This window comes from Coturnix japonica, chromosome 23, assembly GCF_054131305.1.
Source record: "Coturnix japonica strain WE chromosome 23, WE-NBRP24, whole genome shotgun sequence".
Classification (NCBI taxonomy): Eukaryota; Metazoa; Chordata; class Aves; order Galliformes; family Phasianidae; genus Coturnix; species Coturnix japonica.
Window position 1 is genome coordinate 1,784,395 of NC_140685.1, and position 24,218 is coordinate 1,808,612.

A 24,218-nucleotide genomic window follows, 5' to 3' on the forward strand; every position below is an offset into this window, starting at 1 on the left:
ATGGGCTGAATTTATGTAAGGAAATGGGAGTGAGCAGTCTGTTACATCCCAACCTGGGGTTCATCATGCACATTCACAAAGGACACAGCCCTGCACATTGCTTGGAGAGCTGAAACTGGGAGTGCTGAAGCTCTCTGCACAGGTTGGATTGCTTTTCTGGGTGTAATAAAGCACTACAGTATTTCTCACAGCCTTGTTTAAAAAAATTAATGCTGATTAGTTTAGGAGAATACTTAAAGTGAGCTAAATAAAGGCAGTGATGTGAAGAGGGGATCTGTGTTTAAGACACAGGACAGTGAGGTTAGGATCCTGAAATTCTCCTTAGTAAAGAGTTTCAACAAGTAGGGATGTCATCTTTTGCTTAAAGAGGATACATCAGAAACCTGCTGAGTTAACTGTGGGACTCTCAGGATGAGTGAACAGACCATGGAAGCAATATGTGTTCATTCTTAAGTATGAGAGTATCCCGCTCTTAAGTAGTGGTGTTTGGTTAAGTACAAAACACAAGCTGTGTTTTCTGGATAGGATTTATGCCATTGTAGACACATACAAATAGGTTTAATGGCATAGCAGGATTCATCATCTGGACATGGGCTCCAAATGGTTCGTGAAGATGAACCTATGGAGAGCTGCATCAGACCCTTGAATTTTTCTCCCAGTCTTTGCACATCCATGTAATGTGTTTTTTCTCTCACATCCCCACAAAGATGGCCAGACTTTCATCTTTTTTACTGATTTCTGTCCATTAGGACTTGGCAGCTAGAATAAGAACTGGATGCAATCCAAATTGCCACCAAACTTATTTTCATCAGCCGTGTCCTTTATATGGGTCTCGGCGGAGATGGGGATTGCTGACACATCTCTGAGAGTGACATATTTCATCTCGTTCAGAATACAATTTCTTGGTGAATAAAATATGTATAGAAGAGCAGCGGGCAGGAGAAAAGAAAAATACTCTTATTAAAGAAAGATTTTGTATGCTTCAATTTAGTTGCCGCATCAACCGTATCCTGGAGTCCCCCAGAGGAAATGCACTCTTGGTCGGTGTGGGCGGCAGCGGCAAGCAGAGCCTGACCAGGCTGGCAGCCTTCATCAGCTCTTTGGAGGTCTTCCAGATGACTTTGAGGAAAGGCTACGGGATCCCTGACCTGAAGGTAGGTGACTTTTAAGACTGAGGTTGGGGAAAGGAAATAAAAAGCAGAACTTTGGCCCAGAAACTTGGTTTTGCTGAATACTAAACAGTGCGGATGTGAAAATGGAAAAGCTCCCACCTTGATGTTGGGACTGCAGGGTGGAGAAATTTGTCATAAAGTATCTTGTTGAAGTATGTCTACACTGAGATACAGGCTGATCTGCTGTCCGTAGCCATTCTGTGAGCTGATAGTGCTTCAGCACAAGGTTTTGTATTGACGGTGTCCATCTACATCTTCTACTCCATCTACATCTTCTTTGTTCAATGAGTAGAAAATGTAAAGGAGCAGAAAAGTTCTCATTATTAAATATGACCAAAACAAGACATAGTAAGTAGCTGATTGTTGAGATGTCTGTTATGGAGTGATTTGGGAGCAGGAGGGAGGAGAAGCAGAGCTCCCAGATCATAGCCAGTTCTTCATCCAGCCTTTTTGGTAGGGGAAAGGCTGAGGAAGCAGTGGGTGGAACACTACAGAGGATACCTACAGACTGATGAGCTTAGAAGTTATAAGTCGACACTGAAAAACATCACTGAAAAGTTTTTAGAAGTCCTGTAGCTTCTGACAAAATAACTCTCTTTAAAAATGTTGTGTTGTAAAAATCACAGTCACAATAACTGCAGTCTGTTCTGCCTGGGAGATGTGATAGCTGGTGGATCCTGGCTTCCTTCCCCATCACAGACAGGACTGGAGGTCTCAGGGTAGCAAGTGCCATTGGCAAAGCATGGAACCCAGCTGGTGTCTTCCCATCCTAGCATAAGCTTTCCTGGTTACTGACCAGTTTTTCATGCTCTACAAACAGGAACTGATCAGGTCTGGCTTTATCTGCATCATAAGCCCAGAGCTGTGGCTGGAATGGTCCTCTGCTTATCTCCAGCTCTTTGCTTCGTGGTCAGTATGTTACATTTCTGAAACATCATTAACTCTGGGACTTCATTCAGGGCTGCAGCAGTTGGAACGTCATTATTTATACCACAGAAGTTGCAGGACTGTTGTCTGTAGTGCCTCCATCTTCCTTTGGATGACCTGTAGTTGTGAACAGGTTGTTTTCTTTATGTCACACCAAGTTGTCTCACCTATTTTCACCTCCCTTCTGTGTTGTCAAGCCTCACTCGTGGGATCTTGTAGCTCCATCCTGCTTATTTAAGAAGCCTGCACTCCCAGCTAGAAATGTAGCTTGATCCCAACATTAATAAATGTGTTTTCAAAGCACCTCAGTGCTTCCCTGTCTGCAGAGGTGGAAGGTAATTTGATGTTCCCTTCACTCTGTATTCATTTTCAAAGAATTTATGAAGGGTGAAGGGTTTTTTTGTTTGTTTGTTTGTTTCTCGTCTGTGGAAAAGCACGATAGTGACAGATCACCCTGTCTGCAGTTGGCCCACCCTGCTGTTACAGCTGATCTAGTTCAAACATCCAGTGATTAATGGAACAGATTGTTCTTTTAGAAGAAGTGAAGTTGCTTGAAGTTCCTGGGTTGGTGGTTGGTGTGCAGTTTTGGGCACCCCTGTATGTCCTGTGTGCTGCTTAGAGGTGCAGGGATTGAAGGACGGCACCTAGCCCCTGTTTTGCAGGACAGCCCCTAAGTCCACTTGCTTTTCAACCCCCAGGCAGACCTGGCAAACCTGTACCTGAAAGCTGGTGTGAAGAACGTAGGCACTGTGTTCCTGATGACTGACGTGCAGGTGGCTGACGAACAGTTCTTGGTGCTGGTAAATGACTTGTTAGCATCAGGTATGTCTCATGTTGCTTTTACTTCTCCTCTCCCCTTTTTTCATTGTAAATTTGCTCATGGTAATATCTGTAGCTCTGGAACGTGCTGAAGGGCAGTATGTGAAGTGAATTAGAAGATATGTTGGCCAAAATCTGAAATAAGTGCCACACTCAGGTGTCATCATTGAGGATTCACTCCATCTGGTAGATCTTTTCTCTCTGATGTCTCCTACCATGTTTTTCGTGTTCTTTTATGGTATGCTGCCTGTGGATGTTGTGTTGTTGATTGTGATACTGCAGTTGAGGACAGAGCCAAAGGAGTGTATCAAAACAGGAGGGGTTTGACCTATGGATGCCACGCATCCACTTTCTAAGTGTCTGATAAGATTGCTTCTGGGTAGAACATTTGACTGAAGCTTCTGTGAGTCGGTGGATGATGTTAAAGCCACAGATGACCCTATCTGTGGGTGTCACATGGCTGCTTAATCCATTCCAGTCATTTTCCTCTTCATTTTTCATTTGCTGCTTGCAGCAATCTGCAGGATTGTCACCATGCAGTCTCCATGCCTGATTTCCTTGCAGAGTGTGGCATGAGTGTGTGCATGTGACTGCAGGGAGCACTGCAACTATGGTGCACTTTGGAGCACACACAAGTGTCACCATGATGGTGCAAAGTAGCCCCAGGAGGGATTATTCCCCAGACTCCCTGGTAAATCACTGCTCTAACTGCGTGCCACTTGCTGCCTTGTGTATGAGCCAGAGTAAGAAGGTACCAGCTGGTTCGGGTGACCTCCATGGGTGGTGAAGGTGCAGAGTCAACAGCACAGAGGACTGATAGTTTGTGAGTAACTTCAGAGATGACATATGTGACTATAAATTGGCCAGATGGTTGGAGCAGCAAACAAATCCTGCTTGTGATTAATTCATAACCAGCTGTAAGGATAGGGGATGCTGTGGAGGGCAACAAGTAGTTGCCACTGTCTCATTGCTTGCTGCAGATGACACAAGCATCTCCTTGACTCAAGATGAAGCTCTGCAGTGTCCTGAAGCAAGGAGCAGACTTGAGTTGAGTTGCTGAGATTATTTTATGGCTCCTTTGAAAAGTGTTGTGGTTTTCCTCTGGTTGCTTTGTGTATTTACCCACAAAATACACAAAAAATAGGACAGAGAATATTCTTTTTCTAGGCTCACAGCTGCAGCACAGAATTGGAGCTGCACTGAGGAGGTGACTGTGCAGGGACCCTGCTTCTATGTGATGTGGGTTGGAACTACCAGGGATGTGCTGACCACTCTGACATTTGCTGTCATGCAAATGATTGCATTTTCTTACTTCTTCACCTAAGAAACTATAAGGAAATATATATTATAGTATGTATTATAATCTGAAATCTACTGATTTATATTCCCCTAGCTGGTTAGTGCTCATATTGATGGTATCTCAGTCAATAGTGATGATTTCAATCAAATCAGGTGCCAGAGAGGAAATGAAAAGTGGCAAAGTGAGGAACCACTAAGAAAGAAGTTTGGCTGGGTACATTTTGGGCAGTCAGTCGCATAGCCATGAACTTCTAACACTTAAAAAACCTTCATCTTTTAGAAGGTTTTAGTGGCTTTAGTGGCTCGTTTGAAAGTTCTTTATATGGCACTGAGCTTCTGCAGGAATTGTACAGGTCTCACATTTTTTGTAATACCAAAAATAATTCATTATTGTGTAACACATAATAGGGATTTGATTATTTTTATTATTATTTGTGTTCAAACCAGCACTGTTAATTGGAAAAAAATGGGCTTTCTGTACTTTGATGCTATTGCATGTTTGCTTACCAAGGGCTTGTATAAAAGAGTTGGCTCTCACAAATGTTTATGTTTCAGCAGAGCGACCTTCTGTGCCACCTTCCTGCTGCTGGGGCTCGTGGGCGCCTGATGCGATGGCTTTGCTCTGGGAAGGAAGGCAGCTGCTTCACTTTGATGTAAGGGTGCAACAAAATGCAGCCCAGCAAACCAGGATGTACCCTTTTCTCTTAGGTGAAATCCCCGATCTCTTCCCAGATGATGAAGTTGAAAACATCATCAACAGTGTGAGGAATGAAGTCAAAGGCCAGGGCCTCGTGGACTCCAGAGAGACTTGCTGGAAATTCTTCATAGAGCGTGTTCGACGACAGTTGAAGGTGAGACAGTGGCTGTGGGAGCTTTGGGTCCTCCCCATCTACGTCAGTGTAGTTCCAAGTGCTGGAAATCCTTTGGGCTACACTGTAGGGACCTCAGCCTGCAGCCTGAAAGGCTTTTTTGCCTGTTCATGATGTGAACCATGATTTTCTCAGTAAGTACTGAAGCATAAAAATCGCTGTCTGTAGTCATCACTTTTTGGGCGTTAGACAGCACTATGGGAGTTGTATGTTGTCACTTTCAAGAGCTGAGCAGGACCAGCCTTTCCATTTTCAAAGCAATGCACCAGGGTTTTAGCTGGGGTGCATCAGGACTAAGTCTTACTGCTTGGAAAAGTCACACAGGGGATCTGCCTTCATGTTGTTGACAGTCTGTAACCAGAAGAATTTAAAAAACAGTATCTTAAAACCAGAGTGCTGGGAACTGAGTGGGACATGAAATACTTACAAGATGGATTCAATTGCAGCCCATATTCCCAGCTCTGGATAGGGGAGATACTTCCCGTATAAATACTTCAAAATGTCCCAAAACAGTTTTTGGACTTTCAGGTATGCTGAGCATGTAGAGAAAGTACATTGCCAGAAGGAGTTGGACTTCTCCAGGAGGTATTTGCCCATCTTCAGAACTGCACAGTGCTGGGATCCCAAATTGAAGAGGCTGGGTGGGTGGAGAGTAAAGACTTGACCATTGCTTAGTGAAGACCAATCCTTCTTCTTAGTGTCTGGTTTGTGTTGGAGGGACGTGCTCACTGAAGTGGAGTGCCCTATTCCCTTTTTGATGTAGGTGAGCATGTGTTTAGGATCAGGAACAAGCAGAAAGTTGAGTTTTAGGAGAAAATTTGAGGATCATGCAACAGTATATATGCCCAAGGAGAAGGAATCCAGGCCCTCTGACATTGTGGAGGAGAATTTCTGACAGGCTCTGAGACTGTTTTGTACATCTTCAAGCACCTTGGTTGTCTTCTGCCCAGTGCCCCTCCCTCTGTATAAAACTGTTGGCTGTTCAGGTAAGCTAAAAGGGCACTGTGAATGTGATTTCATGGAGGCTGATTGCTTTTCCTTGTTTGCCCTTCTCCTTACTGCAGTACTAAAGCAGATGGATGGGAAGTGCTCTTTTTTGTCTTCAGCATTTTGTGACATCATTGTGCTTTGTGCAGAAAGCTGATGGAGCCTTCACTGCCCAGACCTTGCTGGAACTCAGAGAGCAGCTGGGTCTGGGGCTTGGACCAGTGGAGCCTGAGCAGCAGCAAACCTCTGCTTCAGGGTCTTGAGAGTGTAATGCAGGTTCAGAAGAGGGCTTGGATACATGAATAGCTTGCCTGGCCCTCAGAGAGTAGCACGGAGGTGCTCAAGGCTTATGCTTGAAAGTGTAGGAAGGTTTTCCACGTGATTGTCCCCTAAATGTAGTGACCACCTTAGAGGAGCAGGAGCTCTGACTCCAGCTGCATGCCCTGAAGTGGAAGCAAACATGTTACAGGCTGGCTTTCACAGCATCTAAAAACCTGATCTTGGCTCTTGATGGAGGTGGTAACACAGAGACAGAGGCAGCCTGCCCCATGGCACTTGCAGGAATGTGCAGGCTGGAGAAGGGTGATACACTGAGTGAGTTATGCTGCTTCCCACACTGGCCTTTGCTCAGATACTGCAACTTGATTGTGCAGTGTACATGTGCCTGTGTCCTTATTTGTGCCTGTTTAGCGGAGCTCATAAATCCAGCAACAGCAGGCTTACAGGAAAAAGCCTGTGATAGATGGTTCTGGCAGATTTTGGTCCTTGTGTCTTATTTTGCTGTTGAAAATGGCAGTAAGGCAGCAAAGAGGAAAGGTAAGTTGCCTTGTTCTGACTTCACACCCTGGGTGAGGAAGTTCCCTCTGGAAGAGGGAGAGATTGTGCTCTCCTGGGACCAACACAGTAGAAAAGCACAGGGACCTTCAAGGAGGGGGAAGGTGGAAGAAAGAAGGATGCTGCAGTCTGAGAGATCCATTCACTTCAGTTCCTTGTTGCACCACTTGAATCTGGATGCCTGTTGGATCCGGATGCCTGTTTGATCCAGATGCCTGTTGGATCCAGATGCCTGTTGGATTTGGATGCCTGTTAGATATGGGTTCCTGTTGGATCTGGATGCCTGTTCTCTGCCAGGCTTCGTGTCACTATGATGGCAGCGAAGAGTGGTTATATTAAACTGGCTGTGGCTGTGAAATTGTGCAAGGCTGCTGCCTTTGAGCACAGCAATCCTTGATGCCACTGCTTGTTTTAATTGCAGAGTAGAAAACATGTTTACTGCCAGATTATGCCTTTTCTAGGCCAGGCTCATTGGCATAAAGTGCAAAAGCTCAGGGATTGAGGTTACTGAAACCTGAGGTGCTGGCATGAGATCTTCCTTTGGGAACAACTGGAAGAGCCCAGGTTGGGCTGCATGCCTGAGCTGGGCCTTGGCTCCTGGGTCGCTGGGGCTGAGCTGGGCCTCAGCTTGTGGCCCTGCCTCTCAACCTGTCTCTCTTTGTTATCCCTCAGGTTGCGTTGTGTTTTTCACCCGTTGGCAACAAACTGCGGGTGCGCAGCAGGAGGTTCCCCGCCATCGTGAGCTGCACGGCCATCGACTGGTTCCAGGAATGGCCACAGGAGGCCCTCGAGTCCGTCAGCCTCCGCTTCCTACGGGAGACAGACAGCGTGGAGGTGAGCCCCTCATCCAGCCCTCCCAGAGCAGCGTGGGCCCTCGTAGAAGCAGGGCTGTGGTCATAAGTGTTTATGCACCCATGGTATCATCAGTGAAATGATTGCCTTGCTGGCTAAAAAGGCCGCAGGTTCTAGCTGGGAAGAAAAAAGTTTTACTACAGTGTTTCTTTCTATGTGTGTGCACTTTCTCATTTGTACAGAAGAAACGCTCAAATTTCTACTTAAAAGGCTGTAATTTTGATGGAGTTGAATGCTAGAAAAATTGCTTGGAATAAGATACAGTATGAGATAAAAAAAAAAGATATAAAAAGAGGTATAAAGTGCATGAGCAGATGAAGTTGTTTTAGAGGTAACAAAATGAAAAGGGATCAACTCAAATGTTCTGTTGTGGATTTTGCTGCGGCAGAATAAAACGTTAATAAATTCCTTTATATATGGCACAGATTTGCATGATATATAGTTGTTCTGTTTGAAATACTTTCTCTTTGCCTTCTCATTTCACTTCCAGGCTTCCATTAAAGGGTCAATAAGCAAATTCATGGCCTATGTCCACACAAGTGTCAACGAGATATCGCGACTGTACCTGAGCAACGAGCGGCGGTACAACTACACCACTCCCAAATCATTCCTTGAGCAGATCAAACTCTATCAGAATTTGCTGCTGAAAAAGAGGAAGGATTTAACAGCAAAAATGGAGCGGCTGGAGAACGGCCTGGAGAAGCTCAACAGTACATCTGCCCAGGTGAGGAAGGCCTGCAGTCGTACATGGGTTGTTTTACTCAGAAAAGGACTTTGCAAACTGATAATGTGCAGGGTGGAAAATCTGTGCTAAGTCCTGGTCCTAGACTGACTTGAACTGGATTCTTGGGGGATAAATTCTGTATGGGAGGGGAGGAGGGAAGAAATATGTGTGTGGTCTCTGCTACTTGGGTGGTGCTGATCCCAAATAAAAGCTCATCAAAATTAAAATGAGATGGGGAACCAGCTGGGTGTGTACGTCTTCCTCACATTGTTATATTCTGGCTTCAGTAACAAAACAACTTAGAAAATGCAGGAAGATCAGTTGGTTTTGGAATTACATCCAAGAAACCTATATTAACTTCAGCACGACTCCTGTCTTTTAAATTAAACAAAGAATCCTTTAAAAATAAAGCCAGCATTCATTTATCCTTGTGTTATGCTATCTGTCTGTCAGGAATACCAGTGCATGTCTGAAATGTAGATGAGCTGTCCTGAAATCCCCTGCTAAAAGCATCACTGGCGTGCGTCTGTGGCAGTGACTGGATGTTGTGCTGAGTATTTCACAACCTCTCTTCACTGATTCCAACTGCCTGTTTTTCTCTCCATTTCATATTCTGTTAACTCCTATCAGTGTTCACTTACTAGCTCCTACCAAGGCAAATGGGTTCTCCTGAAGCTGCTCTATGGGAGCACAGAGGTTGCTGTGAGTGAAGGACTAGCAGGTTCAGCCACTTTCCCGTGTGCTCTGGTGGCATAAATCATGTCTGTCATGCTCAACAAGTTATGTGCTTAGTGGGAGGGTGATATATGGATTTTATTAGCGCCTCTCGACTCTACATCTCACTTGAAGCACAGCTGCTTTCTGCATGGCACAGGACAGATCTTTGAGGACAGGAGGATGCAGCAGGCATGTTTCTTGTACTCTTTGCAAGTTTCAGCACCTCCTTAGAAGGCAGATGATGTTGACCTGCTAGTAGAGGAGACCATTTGTTGCATCTGTTGAAGCCATTTGGAGCTGAAAACATTTGGTCTCACTACAAAGCAGGCCTTACTTCTGATGGCAAGTAACTTCCATGACACGTGGGGTGCTGCTGGTTTTGCTGATGCCACATCAGTGGACAAGGTGATTTAGATCTGTTCCTCTGTAAAGAGCAACTAAGATAGGGCAACAAGTTCCAGTAGTATTGGTCAAATGTGGGGACCTTCCTGTATGCTTCAGGCCTATCTCCATGTGGCTTACTGACATGGGAGCTGAGCAGTGGGGGAGGACTGAGGATGGTATAGGAAGCCAAACACCCGTGGGCCTTCTCTCTTCTAGGTTTTGGTGTTGCAAAAAGAGTGAAGGAAGAGAAAGCTCATGTCTGCTTGGAGTAAGGCTGGGGTGAGAAGTGTCTGTTTGTGAAGCTGATTAAGATGCAGAACATCCAGGACAAAATCTGTCAAATTAGTATCTAAAATTAACACTGGGGGCCTAAAATTAAACACCTAAATTATCAGATGTGCGTAACAGTCAAAACTGCTGTTGACTTGAAACCAGAGTGTAGATATTTAATGTTATGGGAAATCACACTGGGAAGTTTGATCTTGAATATGGCTTTAAAAGTCTGAAGTTTAGCATTCGCTTATGGAAGTGCCTGGGGTTGGTGCTCAGGTGTTCTCTACAGCTTGGTGGTGCTTGGAAGTGGCATGCTGTGGTTTTGGGTGTCCAAGGCAAGGAAGGAGCACTGTGATACATGGCTATGAACTGGCTGTGCCATGAGACTGAGGACTTGTGGCCCCCTTGTCCCTGCTCTAGGCTCCTGGTACGTGGGCACAGTGAAGAGCTAGATTTCTCCATTTCTTTTCTTTTGGCATTTGGTCACCAACTTTTCTTCTACAGAAACGTTTGTTGTTTGCTTGCCAGCTTAAACTTCCATTCCATGAAGATGGTGGTTGTCATTCTCTGTACTCAGAAAATCAGAAGCTGGCTCCCAGTTCCTAGGACATAATGGGCTTGTGAAGATTTGCGAGATGAGTCATTTGTTTTTCAGTGGTGTTTGCAACAAAGAGGTCAGCACTCCACTCAGAGCCCATTGCTGAGTAATTTTGAGGATGACTGGTTAATATTACAAATCTGGATTCTAGATTCAAGTCTTGCTTGCTCTATCAATTAATTGATGACCTTTGTGATGTATTTTGTGTTCTTGAAGCGAGGCAGGGACAATCAGATAAAATGAGTCTCCAGGGAGTCCGCCCTCTGGGTTTTCTTTAATAATTCTTCTTCTTCTGTCTGGGTGGTAGGCAAGTACTTCTTCCTTCCCTGTTGGAGTCACAGTACATTACCCTTGAATCTCTAATTTGCTTTATTCTTTCCCTTTCCACCTCACATTACTAATTGCTTATCAGCAACTGTCCTGGACTCAGGAAGCTGCTCGTATGTTTTTCACGTTTCTTACCACAGTTTGAGACCTTTTTTGTCCAGTGGTGGCATTCATTGTGCTAAGGCACATTCCGGATCTGTCTGCTGACACCCTAATGTGGTCATTATATTAATGCTGTCTATGGGAGCGAGGTTAATAGTGTTCTCTCCTTGCTTTGGGATAATTATCCTCTGTGGTTTTTGTGCCACTTCTGTCTCCCTTTGTACTGTTACCCTCATGTAATTCTTGCTTTTTCCTTCTTACCAGCCACTTAGAGGGAATCTTCTGCTTTCACCGGTGCTGGCAGACACTGGAAAAGACAGTTGTATTTGTCTTATCTTCCTTGGAGGTGGCAATGAATCTTCTGGATCATTGCTTATAAAGCACGTCTCACATTGCTGCACCAGTAGCTGTGAGGGTTCATGCCTTTCAAGAGGGGTGAATGCCCAGACTCTTGTCTGTTTGGATCCTTCTGTTACCATTAGATCTATAGATGGAGGAGAACTTTTCGTGCTTTGATTTCTAGCAGTACGCTGTTGGGGATGGCACTGCTTGCCATTGATGGGATCACATCTGTGGTTTCTGCTGTGCCTGTGCCTTCCCGAAGGCAGTGGTGTGAGGTCTCCCAGCAGACCAGGGTCTCCTCAGGAGTTTTTGTGTCTAGGCAGTGGGATGTGCAGGAAAGAGAAATGGATGTGACAGACCGTTATTGCTCTGGATCCACGTGTGGTATTAAGAGAAACTGTTTGCTGTGCAGAAGGGGTGAAACTTGAGGAGTAAGATCATCAGTTTGCATTCCTAACACCACCCCCAAGAAATCACTGAAGACAGTAAGTTTGGTTATGTAGGCATTGCTGCTGGTTCTTTCTATCTGCTGGACAAACACATTCAAATTGCCCTTGCTCAGCTGCATTTGAGCTTTATCCTCCTTGGGGAAATGTGATGGTTTTCTAGTGTGCTCCCAAACCCTGCTGGAGGTAAGGAAGGCTGCCAGTCATCACTGTCCCCCCAGCATGCTGAGTCCTGCTGGCACAGGGTCCAGCAGGGTGCCAGGATCCGCACTACAGCCCCAAGCTGCACTGTTTCTGCTGGGGGTTTAACAGGTAACCCAGCTCAGTGGGGCAGGTAACTTAGTAGCATACGCTTCTCTGCACTGAGATATCAGGAGTTCTTTCCAGCAGAGCTCCAACTGATTTTCCTGATTTTTTTTTTTTCTTTGTATTTTCTTTTTCTTTAACCCTGACAATACGTTCTTGGCTGAAAGCAGGTTGTGTGAGGGCATTGTCTGTTCTTACAGTCAGTGCTGAGGACTGAGTATACATCTGTTCCTTTTGTAGAGCCGTGAAGAACTAGTGGGCTATAATCCCTTGTTTGCCATGTTGTGGTCATGTAAACCTATAGAGCTCCCAGCTGTGTGTGCATCCAGCACGTGAGGACTGATTTGGGGCAGGTCACAAGCCAGATCTGCAATCAGCAAAGCCTCCCACTTCAATTTCCTGCAATCTCAGAAGACTCAGAGCTGCACGAGAGGTTGCTCTCTGGTTGCTGACTGAGGGGATTATGTGCCCCCGTGGGTCTGGAGCTATTGGGATTTACGGGTGCATCTTTGTGCTGGTTAAAGCAGTGCTGTAGCTCTGGGCAGCAGGAGGTGGAAAATGAAGTGTGCAGTGCAGGAGTGCAATGAGATTCCTAAGAAACCACTCTCCACTTGAAGCTGATGATAAACGTCGATAGCTTCAGTTTATGTGTGTTCCAAATGGTTTTCTCTCTCTTCTTGCATAAAAGCAGAACTGTGAACAAAAACAAGCATCTGACTTCCCTCATGGTGTGAGTTTTTACATGGCAATGCTGTACCCCAGGAGCTATTAACAATCCTTTATGAGCTCAACAGCAGGACAGCAAGAGACTCTGCAGTCCACACAGAGGCTGTGTAAAGTCATCAAAACAGCTTTTAGAAAGAAATCTTCTGTCCTCAAGTGAGAGCCAGCGTGAGCATCCCGGCTATGTAGGTGCTCAGAGGGCTCCCCAGCTGCTGCTGGTGTGTGGGTCCTCAGAGCAGCTCTGGGTAGAGAATTTCCTCCTAACGCTGAACCTAAATCTTCTTGTTTTTAGTTTAAAGCTGTTACTCCTTGTCCTGTCACCACACTCCCTGACAGAGTCCCTCCCCTGCTTTCCTGTAGGCCCCTTCAGGCACTGGAAAGCTGCAGTGGGGTTTCCCCAGAGCCTTTTCTTCTCCCAGATGAGTACCCCCAGCTCCCTCAGCCTGTCTTCATAGCAGAGGTGCTCCAGCCCTGTGCGCATCCTTGTGGCCCTTCTCTGAACCCACTCCAACAGCTCCTCATCTTTTGTGTGTTTATATTCCAGATGGGACCCCATGGGGCAGAGCAGAGAGGGACAGTCCTTTCTCTGCCCACTGCCACCTCTCTGTTGTTTCAGCCCAGGTAACAGTTGGTCTTCTGATTTGCAAGCACATTCTGCTGGCTCATGTCAAGGTTTTCATCCACTGGGATACAGTTTAACAATGGCTCTTGCGCTGAAAGATGGGAGAAAGCTGAGTGAATTTGGCTTTATAATGAGAGCAGCTTGCTGCAAGGATGTCGTGAAGCTCCTGTGTTGTGAAAAAATAATCCCAAGAAGACCTAATATGAGGGCTTTTACTTATTTCCTGGTGAATCCTGCTCAAAGCAACACTTAACCTCTATCCAGTTCCCCAGCAGAGGCAGTGAACAGGGCTGGGACAAAATCCTTAGCATTAAATCTTGCTGGTTCTAGTTCCTTCCCTACAGGGCTCCTGTTAGCAGCCTGCTGTGGTGTGTACACCATGCATATGGGCTCTCCATCCCTTACCTGAGAAATCAGGAGTGAAGCAGAACTGCAGTGTCCTGCTGACAAACAGAAATATTGCTTTTCTGTAAACCCAGACATTTCTTGCTTTATACATGGACCCTCCGTACTATCAGCTTTTGCTGGGCCCCACTCAAGTGGGTTTGTGCTGTTAGGCAGGGTGGAGGAAGCAGGATGCTGAGCAGCTGTGCACCCACATGGACATGGATTTCTTTCCCCCAGGTGGACGACCTGAAGGCCAAGCTGGCAGCCCAGGAAGTGGAGCTGAAGCAGAAGAATGAGGATGCTGATAAGCTGATCCAAGTGGTGGGTGTGGAGACAGAGAAAGTGAGCAGGGAGAAGGCAGCTGCTGATGAAGAGGAGCAGAAAGTGGCCCTCATCACCCAGGAGGTCCAGCAGAAACAGAAGGACTGTGAGGAGGATCTGGCCAGAGCTGAGCCTGCCCTGGAAGCTGCCCAGGCTGCTCTGAACACCCTCAACAAGGTAGGGCTGGGACTTCCATAGAAAGCTGGTGTGTCTGCAGTAGGGTCTGTCACTGCTATCCTCTGGCCCAGGTTTTGGGGTGTTGCATTGATTCTGTTTCACTTCCTTCCTGGGTTGTACATACTTGGTCCGGAGGCTGCTCCAGTTGCCCTTCAGCCATGGCCATAGAGGGCAGAAGGACATGGAGTGAGTTCCTTGTGTGCAGCTTTTCTCCACTGACTTCACTGCTTGTCTTCCTGACCACTGAGGAGTGGGAAATCACTCTGCTGTCCTTATCAGGTCCAAGAGAAGAGGTGATATGCCAGGCTTCATAACTGTTATAGAATCTGTGATGTTCTGTTTTGGTGAGAGAGAGCAAAAGCAAGCACACGGTCAGCCCAGTGGGAGCTGGGTGCCACCCACAGCACTGCTGAGGCAGACTTGATGTCCAGCTTCTTGGAGCCTATTCCCCAGCACACAGCTGTGTAGCAGGGACTGAGGGCTTTGCACAGGCAGCTGCTGGGCCAGCCCCACAGGATGGTGTTCACACTGGTGAATGTGGGCATCCTCTGGGTCTCCACATGAACCATCAGTTTGGAAAGCAACTTGTGATGGAAGGGCTCATGTCCTCCTCTTGTAGGAATAAGGCAGTGTGAGCATAGGAGCTGGCCTGGTCTTCTCCACCTGACTCCATGTGTGGGACAGGATTCCTCCTGCCCTCTGTTCACCTAAGGCATTTCTCAGGCCTTGCTGAGCATGGTGCTCAGTGTCTGATACACACTGCATGGCCCCATAGGTGCACTCATGGCTTGGCTTTCTGCTTGACACAGAAAGGGCTGGTGCTGAAGCCTCACTTAGTGTTTGGCTTTATCCAGCAGGGAGCTGTTGCTGAGCAGTCTTAGGATGGAACGACTTCCTGATGGGGCCATATGACAGGACCACTCCAAAGGGAGAAGGAAGATAACCAGGAGATGGCCTCCTGCAGCCAGTGGTGTCCCAGAGGGACTGATTTAAGGAAGGATTTGTTATTTGGGAAGATTTTTACAATTAGACTGGTCCAGGAGTTCCTGTTTGCAGCCCTGCACTGAGACTTAACCCAGCAACACATTCCTGGCATTGGTCTCCTGGCTGCAGTGAATGCAGCACCTGGAGCAGCAAGTTCCTGCTGCACAGCAGGCAGAGATGTGGCCATGCACCAGGTGCAGCCAGAAAATCAGAGTTATTTCCACGATCAGAATGGCTCAGTCTTGCCTCAAATCATAGCACTGTCTTAGGAACAAAATGAGTCATCAGGAATGGGTTTGCAAAGCAATGATGCCTCCCCAGAGGTGGAGCAGAGTGGCGCAGCGGAAGCGTGCTGGGCCCATAACCCAGAGGTCGATGGATCGAAACCATCCTCTGCTAAGTTTTTGTTGGACTGGATTATCTCCAGCCTTTCTGTTTTGGTGTGGCTTTGCTGCGGGGCTGTGCTGTTTTGGCTCTCACTCCTGGAATTGAAAGGGTTGTACAAAGGGGTCGTGTCTGCACCCTCGCTATTTCTCGTTTCATGTTGGATTTGCATAAGGTTGCTGTTTTTTTCCTAGATACCGGCATGCAGCTTTAGCAGAGCTCTCTAAGCGAAGAAGCAAATGCAGGTTTGTTCAAACTGGAACTGCTGCAGCTTCTCGTGCATCCCTTCACTGTAGTGCTCACAGCTTCTGCAGGGTCTGGTGGCAGAGTGAGAGTCTGAGGCAAAGTGCGAGGCAATTTAGGGTGTCTCTCTGTGTGCATAAGTAAAAAGCTCTGTCTTGCATTTCTCCACACTGCCTCTCCTGTCCTTAGCAATCACCACAGCAATCCTGGAACCCAACATGGGGCTCAAACCCACAACCCTGGGATTAACAGTCCCATGCTCTACCCTCTGAGCTACAAGAGTTACTTGTGTATGTAAATATATAAATAGTAATTAAGGTATTTATCTCATGGATCGTGATGAATGCCATATAGATTAATACAGACCCAGCAGAGAGAGCACCTGCAAAATCAGAAATGCACATCCATACATGATACTTAGTTTGAAAACATGGGAAAACAGGTTATAGAGATAAAGAAAAAAGCCCTTTTGCCTCTCACAGTGCTGTTTGCTCATGCCATGGCTATACCTGGACTCTTTCTCAGCACTCACATCCTATAGGCCCTGGAACACAGGACATGGGACTTCACAGATGTATGCAGCCCACTCTCCTGTTTTGGGGGCAGTGATGGCACACACACACCAGCTCAGCATCCCATTATACCAGGGAGACAGAGGTTGAAGAAGGACTGATGTCAAAGCTATCGCTGCCACCCAAAGCACCAGAGCACTGCCTGCCAAACAGAGACTTGGGATGGAGGGGAGCTTTCTGTGGTGATGCTCTGTGCCCACAGTCAGCTCCATGTCACTGAGCACATTAATTAGAGACACTTTATACCGCAAGTGCACACAGCTCCCAGGGGTCTGTCTCTTGTCAGCTTGATTATTAACAAAGCAAGCAGCAAGCAGGCAGCGCGTTTGGTGACAGCTTTGTAGCTGACACCTTTCTCCCAAAAACAAATGCTTAGAGGTACCAAACTTGCTTCAGTAGACAAACTGATGGAAGCAGCACATCAGAGAATGCAAATCAGAAGTTACTGAGAGCTGGTAAAAACAGGAACAAAAAAAAACCCCCAGAAATTCATAGATTTTTCTTAAATGGGTATTGATTGTAGCCCTTGTCCTTGTTTTGGCTACAGCCTGGGATCTGAGAACAGCAAATTCACCTGTGCTTGTTTTTTTTTCCTGTGGAAAAGCTGAATTGTGTGTGCACAGAGGAACTGGGTGTTAGAGGGTTTTGTGCTTAGGTGAAGATTTGACCTGCCTACTGTTAGAGATGCACTGAAACTGCCTGGCTTGGCAGCAGGGAAGGTCAAGCATGCCTCCAGGAATCAGCCTGTCCCCTTTGAGAGCCAAGCAGCTCTCTCATGCGGGGACTGCTCTGCTAATGAGCATTGGTAGAAGTGCCTGAATTGAGGCTGGATGATGGAGACATGGCTACATGCAAATTGTAATGCACGTGTCTCTGAGCATCAAGGGAGCATGAGCTGCCCTGCAAGGCAGTCTTAGCGAGGATGGAGACTACTATATAGAGGTCATTATCTGTAAAGGATTCTCTTGACTTTGTCCCATTCTACCAGAGCATTTCTGTGGAGCCCTGGGCCCAGGGGAGGGTTGGGAGTGTGGAAAAGAAGAGTGTGTTGTGCTGGTCCTGGGAAACCAGGAGATGAGTGTGGGAGTGGAACACATGCCATAAACATGCACGTTGGTTATTGAGAGTCATTGACTTTCAGGTGGAGCAAAACCAATTTATCAGATCGGTATTTTGGGTGTCTGAGTATATTAGCAGTGAAACAAAGAGAAAACCCGTTCGTTTTTGTCTAATGACTTCATTTTCCCTTTTCAGAAGAACCTGACGGAACTGAAATCCTTTGGGTCACCACCTCCAGCCGTCAGCAATGTCACTGCTGCCGTGATGGTGCTGATGGCCCCGGGAGGAAGGATTCCCAAGGACAGGAGCTGGAAGGCAGCAAGAGCCACCATGGCCAGGGTGGATGGATTCCTGGACTCCTTGATCAAGTTTGACAAGGAGAACATCCACGAGAACTGCCTCAAAGCCCTCCAGCCGTATTTAGAGGATCCCCAGTTTAAGCCTGAATTTGTAACCACCAAGTCCTATGCAGCAGCCGGGCTCTGCTCATGGGTGCTGAATATCGTGCGCTTCCACGAGGCGTACTGTGATGTGGAGCCCAAGCGGCAGGCGCTGAGCAGAGCCAACGCTGAGCTGGCAGCTGCCCAGGACAAGCTGGGCAGCATCAAGGCCAAAATTGCAGTAAGTATGTAAAAGCACAGCAAGCCATGGCATGGGTTCACCCATGAGTGGGACCCATCGTGCAAGTCTCTGCTTTGGGGAGAAATCCTCTGCTTTGGGGAAAGCTGCTTCTCCGCCCTCATGTATTTGTAAGCAGGTGCCTCTGAGCAGGTTGTATGGTTTTTATCTGCCTTTTATTGCTGCTCTATATGTTTCATCCCCAGGTTCCACTCCTTGCTTGAGCCTTAATAGGATGGCTAATTATTAATTCTTATTATTCCTACCTAACTTTTAAGATGTGATTTGTCTCTACTAACAAATCCTCAGAAAACTCGTTATCTCAGAGCAGTGAGAGATCTGTTGTGCTGGGCAGGGAGCAGGGCTGGCAGCTGGCTCTGGACAGCAGAACCTGATGATGCTCTGCAGGATGAAGACTCCTCCAGCAGAGTCTGCTAATTTGTCCCAGCACAGCTCCCTGCTGGCATGTCTTTGTATCATCCTCAGCTTAAGAATAGAAAGGCATCACTGAATAGGTGAAATGACTGTGTGATTGTAAGTTGATCCCACAGAGAGCAGCTGTTCCCCAAATCCCTGGCCAGTGGCTGCTAGTAGCAACCTGTGCAAGCAGATACAGGGGCAACCTACAGAACCTGCTTTCCAAGGTGCTGTGGATCTGGGATCCCTCTTGGTGATGGGTGGGTCGTCCAGGGCTGTGCTTTTATACTGACGGCAAATTTAATACAGAATCCTCTTTCAAAACCAAAGTGTGCTGTCAGCAGGGCTCCCAGATTTCTTCCCATAAATGATGTCAGCTTGGTATGTGCCCCCACTACAGCACAGTGTCAGTACACACCTCTTCCCCTGCGCATCTTCATGATTAGAAGTACCCAACTCACTTGCTGCCTCCCAGGGCTGCTTAATCTTGAAGTTCTTGCTGCACTTTTAATTCAAAGTATATTAAAAAAAAATGCTGCAGATACAACACATACAGCACCCAGTCACAGATGGGTTTTCAGAGGTCTCCTTTTCCCAGATGTGAAATAGGGTGTTAGGGAACTGTTTGCTTTCCATTATTCTGTCTGTTCCCAAAGCCTTAATGCTTAGCTATTATTACTAGTTTGTGTTTTAAAGAGGCAGTACTATGGGAAGGAGAATGGCTCTCTCTGGGGTTTGGTGGTCCACTGCTGGCACATACATTACTGTTACTGCAGTGTTCCCGGTGGGACACCTAGATGCTCTTTTATCAGATCATGCATCTGAAATAGGGCTTTATGTCTATGTGAATATATGTTTATATGCACATACATTTATATGCACGCAGATATAAACTTTTTGTGCTATTGATTCCAAAGCAATTTGAGAAAAGACCACTTTGTGTTTTCTAAGATACTGGAGAGTTACAGATATCCCTAAAATAATCCTTTTTCATTTTCAAGTTTGTTTCTAGTGCATAGCTCAGGCAGTGTTCAAGTGATTTACAGGCAGTTAGCCTTAAGCATTTTGCACTGGGTACAGATAAAATCAGTTACTGCTTCTGGTTCTCTTATCAGAACCGAAAGGCTCCCAGTCCTTGTGGGAGCTGCTGTCTTGTTTGAGACTGAAATGTAAGTAGTGCTGTACAAGCCAAGGGCCCTACTTTAGTAGCATGGGGGTATTTCAGGTGGGTTGGGCTCTTTGTGCCCCTTCCCAGCTCTGAAGTGCTTCACAGCCCACTCAAACATGTGCTGGTCCCAGATAACATGTGCACGACACGCAATGCAGCAGATACAGCTTGGAAGTGGCTCCAGTGTACCTCCAGCTCTCCGAGGAGCCACCTGGGTCTTTGAGAAACAACTTGAGACTAGTAGAGCCTTGGACTGCAACCAAAGTGGCTACAGCATCAGGAACCAGAGAATTCTCTTTTCTTAGCTGCCCTACTTGTTTTTCACCTGTAGTGTTGTCCATCAGCACCAGTTGGCCTATCTTTCCCTATTCACGTTCACACCAGGGCAGAGCCTGTGGATAAATGCCTTTTCATGTTGTCTCTGCCCTGTGCAGATGACACAGCAGTGGGTAAGCAGCTGATGAAGCTACAGAGCTCACCACTGCTCTGGGCTTCATCCCAGGTGCCAGCCAGGCCATGTGCGATATGGTGGAGTGTGGATCTGAAGGCTACAGAAAGTTTCCTTAAGACTCTGCTGTTTTTCCCCTTCTTTCATACTCAGCGCCTCAACGAGAACCTGGGGAAGCTGACAGCCAAGTTTGAGAAGGCCACTTCTGACAAACTCAAGTGTCAGCAAGAAGCTGAAGCTACAGCGTGCACCATCACTCTTGCAAACTGGCTGGTGAGTGGCAGCAGATGGGGGTTGGCAGCAGCATCAATGGGAGATGTCAGGTGCTGCTGAGATGCTGGCCGTGTGCACAGTACTTCACAGCCTCTAATCTTTATGGAATGCATTACATTTCCTGCTCTGCAGCAAGTTTTTAGTAATGAAGAGGAATTTGCATTGGCTGTTTCCATAGATTGTGGTAGGCAGTGCATGTGCTTGAAGAGACACTGTGCTCTCATCACTGTTCTCGTGTCCTTTTTGTAATTCAATTGCATGATCAAGTACTGATGGGACCAAAACTATACAGCACAGAGATATATGGTAAAAAGAAAAGTGGGAGTATATGAGAAGCTTTGCAGGTTTTGAAGCTAACAAAAAGCTAACAGTGAAAAGCTCTGAAAAAGCATTATCAGTCTATCGGGGTGGATCACTGGCTGTTGTATCTTCAGTACACACAGCCTCTGGTCCTCTGCTGGGCGATGCTCTTGTCATTGCTTCACAGATACAAGATAACAGCTTCTGTTCCTACTGTGCTGCTGGCTGAAGCCCCAGCTTCATGCAGCACTGCAGGTGCCCCTCGTGCTTTGCATTTTGCGTTCTGTGCTGGCGGTGTGGTGCAAGGAAATGGGGCTTCAGAAGGTGGTCCCATAGGCAGAAGGGCTGGAGTTGCAGTGCCAGAGAGGTGGTCAAGGTCCATGAAATGCTTGACCCCATCCTTGCCACCCAGCCCTTGTGAGGGTACTGAAGGAGAGATGCATCTCCCAGAGCAGGGGAGGTGCTGCATTCAAACCACTCTCCTGAGAGAGTCTGGCCCCGTGTCCCCAGGAGAGCGTCCTGCCTGATCTGCATGTGTTTAGGGCTGGAAGTTGCTCTCAGTCTCTCTTGTAGGAGTAGCTGCTGCTGCTGGTGAGGCCATTTGTAGCTTAGAATACAAAAGTATTTCTAGAAGTGCTGCTGGATGCAGATATCTCTGCTTGTTTTACCAGCCTGTGGCTGTGCTGGTCTATGGTTTGTATATAAAGTGGTCCTCTATCCCACTGCAGTGAGAAAGAGAAATAGAGCCAAATAGTTTAAGCGTAGCACTGTGCTGGATTCTGTTTCTTGCTCTCACACCTTCTTAGGTGACCTTCAGCAAATTGCTTTAGCCTGGATTTCAGGTGGGTTTTCATGGGCACTCAGAAAACTTCCCAACTCCCCCACCTGCATGTTTTGGTAGCAGTAAACTTTAAAAACAAAGAGCAAACAAACAGAACATGCTTTGTTCTTTAATCTGTATGTGCCTCCCTGGGAAGCTGTGGCACAGGCACTGCTTTGCAATCAGGGCTGTGATGTGCTCAGATAGAGGGGTCAAAGACAAACAGCAGATAGTCTTTTCCTGTGCTGATGGAGATCTCTTTCATGTGGCCACAGAAGGACTTTAATGCTTTCATGTTCTTCAGGTTAAATCTCACTGAATGCTTCCAAAACCTTTAATTAAAACAGGAAAGTGGTTTTTTTGTTCGAAAGAGCCGCTTCTATTTCTGGAGGGATTTTGCAGGATATTTCCCTGTGCCTTTCCACAGCCGAACGAAATCCTGTTTAATGTAATGCAGAGATGGATCGTGGCTCTGAGTCATGTAGGAGTCAGTAAATACAAAGTAGAAGAAGAAAATGTTTTGAGAAAGAGAAACAGAAATGGTGGGTTCATTTCTTTTCATAGCAATACATATGCACGTGTGCTTATGCTTTACACTGAATGTGGCTTAATTTCACCTCCATTAGTAGCTCTGTAACAAACAGAGCCTGATTTCTTATGGGTGCATGCTTAGCATGTGGATTTGGGGCTTAAAACATGAGGTCTCCATTGAGGTACAACCGCAGTATGAAAACTGTGCTTCTTTTTGAGGGCTTAGTTATGTTTGCAAAGCTGTCCTTGAATAGCAAAACGAGCAAGTACTTTAACGAGGTGCACTGTCACCCGAGGTAAGTGTCGCTACATGATTTTTAAGGTTTAGTAATTTCCTCTGAAAGAAAGTGTCCTATATGAAATCAAGATAGGACATTGGAATACATATTTAGAAGACCTTCCATTGGTTGAAGTTGAGGTTTTTGCATTGATACTATTGATCCATTGATCCTATCCCTGGTCTGCTAGTGCTGGGTTTGTGTCGTGGGCTCTGTAGTCTCAGAGAATTAACAGCTGTAGGAATATATTTGAATTCGAGGACGTTCATTAGCTCACTGATTAGCTGGGACTCCTCACAGGCTCATGGGCAGGACCTGCATATAAGCAGAGCTTGGTCAAGTGATTTGCTGGTGCTGGACTCCATCCTTTGTTGCTGAGTTACTCAACACTGTTCCCCTTTGTTTGGCTGAGGATTCATTTTGTGTTACAATTCAATTGCTTTCTCTTCAGAGTCTCTCTGCTTTCCTCTCCAAGTGCTCTGATGGCTGATTTTGGAAAGAGCCCTTTTGCTGTCAAACCTTTGCAAAAAGCTGCAGACTTGGAAATCTTGAAGCTGTTACAGCGATTTGAAGATGGTTATGGATAAAAGCCATTTCCCTTTGGTGTTGTGTGAACAAACAAAAGCACCATGTGGCCCCATCCGCTTCCCAGGTGGGAATGTGGGCCCTTCCTGCAGTTCCTTCAGGCTCTTACTTTCAAGAGGAGAATGTTTCATTAATGGGGTTTTGCGTCTTGCCACGAAGTTCATCATAGATGAGCAAACAAATTACTAACAGGAAAAATGAAGATGCTTTAGCATGTGTGTGTGCATCGTGGTAGATGAAGGTGTTGCTATTTGGGGGCAGGCAAAGGACACTGCCGGGCTTCAGGCTTTCTGCTTTTAATTGTGATCATTATTTTCCAGCCCTACCAGTCCCCGCTGACGTTCCTAAGCCATTTTCATTTAGATTGAATTTGGACTTCTACTTGAGTGCAGTACGTTGCCGTGGCAGGGACCACAATCTGTCGCATCCTCCTGTGCCTGCAGAGGTGATGCCTGGGGAAATGGACTTGGAAAACACTTTTTGCTCCACTTCTGGGAGTGCGGAGACCTTCTCCCAGCTGCATTCATAACTGAGATGGCCAGTGCCAGGGTGCGCTGTCCCTCCTGCAGCATCAGGTTGAAAATCACTTTTCCTTTCCTCATTAGGGAAAGCAGAGCCAGGCAGAAGCAAACCTGTTCCTGCCTCTAGCATCATATGAAACTGGAACATTGCATGAGCACTGCTGTCTTTACTGCAGTGAGGAAGATGATGTCCAGGAGAAGGATAGATGCTGTTCATGTAGCTGCACACGTCAGCCTTGCTGTGCTGGGTGAATATTTCAGTGTGACAGTCACAAATGCTAAGAACAGATAGGAGAATGAGTCTGAGGGAGGCCAGTGTTAACCCTGGGCTTTTGTAATGCAAGAGAAGATGGGCTGGGATTGTTTGCATTATGGCTTTGCTAGGGGATGAATAAATACACACACATACAAACCCTCTGGAGACTCTCCTGCTGCTCCAACAAGCATACAGTCTAGAAAAGAGTGCAACAGCAAACAAGGGAATTAAAACAGGTATCTGTCCCATTCAGCGTCTGATGCTGTGGTGTCTCTAAATGCAAAGGTTTGGAAAGAGCTTTGAGCCATGCTCTCCTAATGCTGCAAATAAAGCTCATAAATGATCTTTCTGCCGCTCCCTCCATCTGAGCTCTCTTAAGCCAATGCAACTGAGCCAGAAAAGCTGGAAGGACTTCACAGCCCCCGTGGTGGTGTGTGAGCCCCCAGGGCAGTGCATCCTGCTGAGGCTCCCTGGTTCCCTCTAAGCTGGTGAGTAGCTGGAGCTGCGAGCAGAGGGCAGTGAGGGAGCTCTGAGCACAGCTGTCAGTGCAGGA

The 24,218-nt window shown here is 46.6% G+C and overlaps 1 protein-coding gene and 1 non-coding gene across 5 annotated transcripts in view; both read left to right on the forward strand.

Moving 5' to 3' along the window:
* Positions 1-24,218, forward strand: part of DNAH9 (dynein axonemal heavy chain 9) — a 155,803-nt gene that overhangs the window by 66,225 nt on the left and 65,360 nt on the right. For all 4 annotated transcript variants that reach the window (XM_015880078.3, XM_085522724.1, XM_085522725.1 and 1 more), the window contains 8 exons: positions 992-1,154; positions 2,798-2,921; positions 4,926-5,068; positions 7,580-7,741; positions 8,250-8,483; positions 13,948-14,208; positions 17,646-18,071; positions 20,255-20,374. In XM_015880078.3, the coding sequence (XP_015735564.3) occupies positions 992-1,154; positions 2,798-2,921; positions 4,926-5,068; positions 7,580-7,741; positions 8,250-8,483; positions 13,948-14,208; positions 17,646-18,071; positions 20,255-20,374 (1,633 nt within the window). The remainder of the gene's footprint in view (positions 1-991; positions 1,155-2,797; positions 2,922-4,925; positions 5,069-7,579; positions 7,742-8,249; positions 8,484-13,947; positions 14,209-17,645; positions 18,072-20,254; positions 20,375-24,218) is intronic.
* Positions 15,520-15,591, forward strand: TRNAM-CAU (transfer RNA methionine (anticodon CAU)). The gene has a single exon. It is a non-coding gene; the product is annotated as a tRNA-Met (tRNA).